The 8,538-nt window shown below is 43.9% G+C and overlaps 1 protein-coding gene across 1 annotated transcript in view; it reads right to left on the bottom strand.

Moving 5' to 3' along the window:
* The window catches only part of ATP6V0A2 (ATPase H+ transporting V0 subunit a2), a 55,182-nt gene that overhangs the window by 26,409 nt on the left and 20,235 nt on the right, over nucleotides 1-8,538 (bottom strand). Inside the window, exons 5-6 of the mRNA XM_025403721.1 lie at nucleotides 7,671-7,759; nucleotides 6,055-6,181 (exon numbers count right to left, since the gene is read on the bottom strand). Of these exons, the coding sequence (XP_025259506.1) occupies nucleotides 6,055-6,181; nucleotides 7,671-7,759 (216 nt within the window). The remainder of the gene's footprint in view (nucleotides 1-6,054; nucleotides 6,182-7,670; nucleotides 7,760-8,538) is intronic.

Below are 8,538 nucleotides of genomic sequence, written 5' to 3'. Positions count from 1 at the left end.
TTTTTTTTTTTTTTTTTTTTTTGAGACGGAGTCTCGCTCTGTCACCCAGGCTGGAGTGCAGTGGCGCGATCTTGGCTCACTGCAAGCTCCGCCTCCCGGGTTTACGCCATTCTCCTGCCTCAGCCTCCGAGTAGCTGGGACTACAGGCGCCCGCCACCACGCCCGGCTAGTTTTTTGTATTTTTAGTAGAGACGGGGTTTCACCATGTTAGCCAGGATGGTCTCGATCTCCTGACCTCGTGATCCACCCGCCTCGGCCTCCCAAAGTGCTGGGATTACAGGGTTGAGCCACGTTTAAGATGTTTATCATGACAATACGTGCACAACCAAACATAGACCCTCATCAGTAATTCTAATTTTGCCCTTTGACTTGTGATCTTTGCTTTGCCCTTTGCCTTGTGATCTTTACTGCCCTTTAAAGCCTGTGATCTTTGGGACCTACTCCCTGTTCATACACCCCCTCCCCTTTTAAAGTCCTTAATAAAAACTGCTGGTTTTGCGGTTTAGGGGCATCATGGACCTGCCAATATGTGATGTCACCCCCAGCGGCCCAGCTGTAAAATTCCTCTCTTTGTACTCTTTCTCTTTATTTCTCAGACCGGCCGACACTTAGGGAAAATAGAAAGGACCTACGTTGAAATATTGGGGGCTGGTTCCCCCAACAGTCCTGAGCACAAGATGGCTGCGATGTGCCTGACGGAGATGTAGCGTGTGTTAGGGACACTTCATTCAGGTTCCAGTCACAGAGCTGCTGGCTGGGAGCTCAATGTAAATGACTCAACTCCTGTATTTCCCCTAGGAGCAGTGAGTTTTTCCATAGCTGATAATTTAGAGATTTCAGTGACTTTTTTTTTTTTTTTGAGACAGAATTTCTCTCTTGTTACCCAGGCCAGAGTACAACGGCACAATCTCGGCCCACTGCAACCTCCACCTCCTGGGTTCAAGCGATTCTCATGCCTCCGCCTCCCGAGTAGTTGAGATTACAGGCATGCGCCACCACACCCGGTTAATTTTGTATTTTTAGTATAGATGGGGTTTCTCCTTGTTGGTCAGGCTGGTCTCGAACTCCTGACCTCAGGTGATCCGCTCGCCTCGGCCTCTGAAAGTGTTGGGATTACAGGCATGAGCCACTGTGCTCGGCCCTCAGTGACTTTATGAAGCAAAACTACTGTAAATAATAAGAATCACCCTGCATTTACAAATATCCGACAAAGCAGAATTCTATAAAAACTGAATAGGTTTTTAGCCTATTTGCGAGACACTATTATAGGTGCTAAGGATATAGCAGTGAAGAAAACTGACAAAAATCCCTGACCTGGGAGGGGAAGGGAACTTAAACTTATATTCAACTTGACAGCAAAAGAAACAAAGAAAGTATGCCAGGTAGAGATAAGTGCTATACACAACAGATGCAGGATGAAGAGAGGGGAGAGAGGGCAGGCTTGGGCACTGTGATCTCACATAGGACGGGCAAGGAAGAACTCCCCGAGAAGGTGACATCTGAGCAATAAACGCAGGTGAGCTTCAAGTCAGGGTAAATGGAAAAAAAATTGCAGGAGGTGAGGACGCGAGCCCCATGGTCGCTGGGAGAAGAGACTTCCAAGCAGAGGAGAAGCACACACAGAAGCACGGTCGGGAGACTTGAGGAGGCCAGCATCGCCGGGGAGAGACATAGTAACACCAGCTCAGATATGACGAGGGCCACAGGCCCACTGTGCGGCTCCACAGGGCTTTTGCTGAGGAAGACAGGAAGCCCCTGGAGGGTCGTGAGTATAGGAATGAAATGATCTGACTGTGGTTTCCTGGGGATCATTCTGGATGCCAGGAGAAGAGACCAGGCTGAGGCAGAGGCAGGAGCAGGAGCCCAGTCAGGCGAGGCAGGTGCGGGACGAGACCTGGACCAGGAGGGAGGCAGAGCAAGGAGAAGCAGTCGGACTCTCTCTTTAGAAGAGATGGCCACCAGATCTGCTGAGGGATTCAAGTCAGATGTGAGAAACAGAGAAGAGTGGGGAGAAACACAGGGCTTTCAGCCTGGGCAGTTAGATCAATGGGTCTGGAAGGGCAGGTTTGGGAAGAAAGATCAGATGTTCAGTTTTAGGCAAAAGCAGAAACAGTCTTCCAGATACTTAAACGGAGATATGAAGTAGATGGACATAAAAGTCTAGTATTCTGGGGACAGGTCCAAGCTAGGGATATATATATTTGAGGCATGGTATTTAAAATCATAAAATTATGTGAGATCCCTAAAGGCAGAAATAAGAGAGAAGCTGTCCAAAAATTGAGCCCTGGGCCCAGGGAACAGGAGCACAGACTGGGGAGCTACAGCATAGCATGGGCAGGTGGTGGTGGGAGGGAGGGGATGGCAGAAGGAGGAGATGGAGGATGTGGCTGGGAGAATGAATACAATGAATAAATGATGTCAGTTAATGGAGCCACCCACTAGACACGTTGAGGATAATGGAAGCCGACTTCACACTGTCAGAAAAGAGTTAGAACCAGGAAAAAGAGGCTGGGAACAGTAATCCCCACACTTTAGGGGACCAAGGCAGGAGGATCGTTTGAGCCCAGGCCTGTAATCTCAACACTTTGTGGGGCAGAGGCAGGAGGATCATTTGAGCCCAGGAGTTCAAGACCAGCCTGGGCAACATGGTAGTGTGTCAACGAACACAACCACTTAAGGCACAAGGCAGAAGAAGTGCCACACACAACAGAAAAACACAAACTATACAACCAAAGAAAGCACCCATGTCTAGCTTTGATGTAGAGAGAATGGTCAGCATTTAGAAATGACACCAATGGGGGAAAATGGCTAAAAATAGCCTCTAAGGACTGTAATGACTTCAAGAGGGTCAGACATTGAACCCAAAAGACACTAAACCTGACACTATAAACAAATCCTAGAACCTGAGTAAAAGTTACCAAATAAAATACCCCTATCTTACCCAGAAAAAGACTGAAAGAACATACACTTGTCATGCTAACAGTGGCTCAGAATAGGAGATTGCAAGTGACTTCTTTTTCTTCTTGTTTTCTACATTGTTCCCAATTTTCTATAATGGACATGCATTTTCTTTATAACCATGGGGATGGGGATCGTATTTTCAAGATATTCTCTGTATTCCTTCACAGATGTTTACTGCCCTTTAACATATTCCATAAAAATTTGGCATAAAGGCCAGGTGCGGTGGCTCATGCCTGTAATCCCAGCACTTTGGAAGGTCGAGGCGGGTGGATCACCTGAGGTCGGGAGTTCGAGACTAGCCTGACCAACATGGAGAAACCCCGTCTCTACTAAAAACACAAAATTAGCTGGGCGTGGTGGCGCATGCCTATAATCCCAGCTACTAGGGAGGCTGAGGCAGGAGAATTGCTTGAACCTGGGAGGCGGAGGTTGCGGTGAGCCGAGATCGTGCCATTGCACTCCAGCCTGGGCAACAAGAGTGAAACTCCATCTCCAAAAAAAAAAAAAAAATTTGGCATAAGAGGCCAGGCACGGTGGCTCACGCCTATAATCCCAGCACTTTTTGAGAGGCAAAAGCAGGCAGTTGCTTGAGGTCAGGAGTTCGAGGCCAGCCTGGCCAACATGGTAAAACCCCGTCTCCATTAAAAATACAAAAATTAGCTGGGCGTGGTGGTGGGTACCTGTAGTCCCAGCTGCTCAGGAGGCTGAGGCAGGAGAATCACTTGAACCCGGGAGGTGGAGGTGGCAGACTCATAAGAGAACTTACAAATTCTATTAAAAAAATTTTTGAGTAAATGCTCTGCATGAGAATTACTGATATTGTCTCTTAATAAGGAAAAAACTCAAAAAATATGTAAATGCTACTTTGGAACAGTTTTGATCTTAGTTTTAATCAGCTTGAAATAAAAAAGTCATCAAGGTCACAACTGAAGGATAATTAACAGATGGCCACTGGCAGTTACAAAAGTCACAAAAAAGTAGAAAATATTACAAGTGTGTGGTGAATGAAGGGCTTGACTGATTAGATTTCAAACAGATTAGATTTTTATTTTAGAAAACCAAAAATAAATCACAGGCTGGGCGTGGTGGCTCATGCCTGTAATCTCAGCACTTTGAGAAGCCAAGGAGGGTGGATCACTTGAGGTCAGGAGTTCAAGACCTAACTCCTGATCGTGTTTCAATATGGTGAAACCCCATCTCTACTAAAAATAAAAAAATTAGCCGGGTATGGCAGTCCACACCTATGTAGTCCTAGCTACTCGGGAGGCTGAGACAGGAGAATTGCTTGAACCCGGGAGGTAGAGGTTGCAGTGAGCTGAGATCATGCCACTGCACTCCAGCCTGGGTGACAGAGTGAGACTCCATCTAAGAAAGTAAAAATAAATAAATAAATAAATAAAAACCAAATTTCTCTTTATTATGGGATGTATATTAATCTGGCAGCCAAAATTCCTGAGGCTAACCTAGAAAAAAAATAAGAACCTTTCCTCAAAATTAAGAAAACCAAGTTCCTTTTCCACCTTTAGTAGATCAGCAGTTCATCCTTGTTTAAAGCAATAGTTATCTTTACTGTGAAGTCTAAAAAACAGAGATATCTTAAGGGTGACTATGACTCTGTCTCTCCCGCTGCCTCCATCCTCCCTTCTGAACCATTCAGCCCCACACCACAGCTGTTAGGTGTGTACATGGGGATGGATGGGGTGGCGGGAGAGTAACTGGCCCACAGCAGTAAATGTATATGTGCATGTGCTCTGTGTCCCCAAGCTACCTCTGACAGAGCCAAGGAAAAGCAACCCCTCAATACCAATGGGCACACCCAGACGCCACATCTTGGCTTCAAAATACCAAGACTTGCACTCAAAAAAAAAAAAAAAGCGCCCTTGAAGAAACAGTTGATTCCAGAGCCGTGTGAGAGGAATTGCAACATGCATCTGGACATCCTGTTGTACAAACAAGTGCTCAAAAAGTGATGGGAACGTGTAAAATGGATATAAAGGCCAGCCTGAATGGATTCCAACTGGCCAAATCTAGGAAAATGTGAATATCAAAATAAATAATTAAAGGAACAGGAACCTATCAAATAAAATAGGAAATAAACGAGGAAACTGAAAACCTGATGACGAATGGGATATTTACAGTTTCAAACACAAAAAAGGAGTAACTTCACAGCAAAGCCTAGAGAGGAGTGCCTTCATCAAGTGATCAAAGTGACCACGACCAGTAACGGAACAAACAGAAATGTGTGGCACCTGACAGTGCAATGAGAAGAACACAGCCTCACTTCAGCAACGCTCCTGCCAGAGGCATGTGACCTGAACAGAATCATGAGAAGACACCTGAGAAACCCAAACCCAGAGACACGCTACCAAAACAACTTGTAATATTTTAAAATGTCAAGGTCACAAAAGCCAAGGAAAGTCTGAGACACTGTCCCAGAATAAAGGAGATCAGAGAGACAGGACAGGCCTGGCACGGTGGCTCATGCCTGTAATCCCAACACTTTGGGACGCCAAGGCAGGAGGATGGCTCGAGACCAGTCTGGGCAGCATAGTAAGATCCCCATCGCTATCAAAAATAAAAAGTAAATTAAAAAAAAAAACAAGCCAGGTGAGGAGGCTCACACCTGTAATCCCAACACTTTGGGAGGCTTTGAGAGGCCTGGGTGGATCGCTTGAGGCCAGGAGTTTGAGACCAGCCTAGGCAACACAGCGAGACCCCATCTCCTTAAAAAAAAAAAAAAAAAAAGAAAGTTTAAAAAAAGAGAGAGATATGACAACTAAATCCAACATGCGATGCTAAATTACATTCTTTGCTTTGACAATACTAGGACAACTGGTGAAACCTGAATGAGATTCAAGGCTCAGGATGTAGTAATGCATCTACATTCATTTCCTGACTGATGGTCATGTGATGGTAATGTAAGACGACATCCCTGATTTCAGGAACTACACACACTACACATGGTTGAGGAGATAAGGTATCAGGTTAACATCTTCTTATCAAATGGTTCAGGAGAAAAACATTCTTTCTACCACATCTCCAACTCTGCTGTTAGTCCATCATTGCTAAAAGGTGATGGTGACATTTACTCACTGTTTCAGGGTCTTCGAGGGATTCATCCAGTTCTGCATAGGACACAATGGTGTACCCTTTGCAGACTCTCCACAACATTTTTTCAAACGCTTCCACTTTTCCTTGGTTAATTAGGCCAGACACAAATCTGTGAGACAATAAAGTCGACCTGTAGTCAACTGAAAGCAATAAATGTTATCAAACTACATTAAGGGTGATGAAGACTTCATTTCTACCAATGGTGAAGACATCCTGAGAGCCCTCCAACTGCAAAACATCTCAGATACCGGGTAGAATATTTCTGAAACTTCTTTTTAAAGGTACAGATGAGCTTGTAACAAAGAGAAATTCTTGGCCGGGCGCAGCGGCTCATGCCTGTAATCCCAGCACTTTGGGAGGCCAAGGCGGGTGGATCACAAGGTCAGGAGTTCAAGACCGGCCTGGTCAAGATGGTGAAACTCTGTCTCTACTAAAAATACAAAAATTAGCCGGGCATGATGGTGGGCACCTGTAATCCCAGCTACTCGGGAGGCTGAGGCAGGAGAATCACTTGAACCCGGGAGGCGGAGGTTGCTAGAGTGTCACTGCACTCTAGCCTAGGCGACAGAGCAAGACTCCGTCTCAAAAAAAAAAAAGAGAAATTCTTGGAATCCAAAGGGAAAATAGGACCTCACAGCTGTCCTGATTCTTACACTGAATGCAGTATCTTAAGGCCTTGAGTTTAAGGCCAGCATGGGACACAGAAGCCAGGCACTGCATCTGGATAAGGTGAGCAGATATAACTGACACCCCTCTCCGGCTGGGACTGCTTCCATGCACAAAAGCTACACCTTCAGCGAAGAGGTGGACCAGAAAAAACCCACCTTGCAAAGGAGCCTGGAGCCTGCATGTAAACTTGTTTATTTCCGTTTTGGTTCTAGATGGAGGGAGAAGTCTTCCCTAAGACTTTATAACCACAGGTTAAAATTCACTCAGTTTTGAGGCTTAAATTCACATTCCTGGCACAGTCAAAAATCAAATCAACAAAAAGTCCCAATGCTGAGAAAAATATAAATGATTCCAGGTTGACAGAGCACTCCCAGGTACCTGACAAATGTCAAAACAAATTCTCTCTGGAGGAAAACATCCTCAAACTAAATATCACTGAATTCCTTCAGATCAGGAACTGTGAAATATGAGCTTATAATAACTTTAAAAATCACAAATCACACGAGGAAACAAATTACCATTAGTTTCAGTAGGCAGAAACAATAAACAGCACAAGGAGATCTTTAAAGTATGATTAATAAAAAAAACTAACCAACTCGATTTAGCCAAGTTTCTACTAGACAGGATTTGATGCCTGAATGACCAATTGTTTTAGGTTTATAGAACTAACACTGAATAACATAAATGTTGTTTCTTTCCAGCTCATTATACCAAAAGAAGAAATTTCCATTGTATTAAGTAAAAAAGTCAATACAGTTGAGTAATTCAGCTCAACAAGTATAGGAATACAGTATTTTATTAAATAAATATTAACTCTTTCATTCAACCTTAGGCTTTAAAATGGTCTCCATTCATCCCTTCTATGGAATTCATCTGGCTTTCACAAGAAGGGCAGTATGAAGCCTGACACCCCAGGCCTTGTCACCTACCCCAGTTTTGCTCCCAGCCTCTGCATACAGCTGTAATCCAACAAAGAATCACTCTCTAAGGAAGGGAATTCTTCGTAAGTGGGTTCAAACTAGAAAGAAACATATGAAACCAAATGTGTCTCATTAAAAGTGACACTTTATTTCTCATGTCAAATTTTCAAACAAGTTTATAGGGCATCCTAACTAACTACTTAGATCTGGGTGCAAAACCTTCTAAGGTAACTTAGATCTGTAACTCAATTCTCATAAATGAAAACCTAACTTCCCCATTCCTTATTTGTAAGCCACTTGAAGACATTTACATAAAAGACAGTTATAATCTAATTCATTGCCTTCATCCACGATAGAATAACTTTATCAAAGATCACTATTATATCAAGGGAAACTAAGTTTGGGACAGATGCACTTGTCTCTTCTATATTTAGCTCTGTAAGGTGCTACTACATGACTATTCTTTATTCTTATAATTTTTTTTTTTTTTTTAATACACAGCGTACAGGATCTCACTCTGTTGCCCAGGCTGGAGTTCTGAGTTCTGTGGCACAATCATAGCTTACTGCAGCCTCAAACTTCTGGGCTCAAATGATCCTCTCACCTCAGCCTCCCCGGTAGCTAGGACTACAAGTTTGCACCACCACGCTCAGCTAATTTTTATTTTTTGTATAGACAAGGTCTCACATTAATTCTCACTATATTCAGGCTGGTCTTGAACTCCTGGGCTCAAGCCATCCTCTGGCTTTGGCCTCCTAAAGTGCTGGGATTACAGGTGTAAGCCACTGCGTCTGACCTATTCTTAGAATTTATAGATTATTCTTTTACTTCCTTTACTTAGCAATTTGGAAAAACTAAATTTTAGAGTTCAACATCC

This window comes from Theropithecus gelada, chromosome 11, assembly GCF_003255815.1.
Source record: "Theropithecus gelada isolate Dixy chromosome 11, Tgel_1.0, whole genome shotgun sequence".
NCBI classification, from domain to species: domain Eukaryota; kingdom Metazoa; phylum Chordata; class Mammalia; order Primates; family Cercopithecidae; genus Theropithecus; species Theropithecus gelada.
This window is presented reverse-complemented; position numbering and strand designations above follow the sequence as displayed.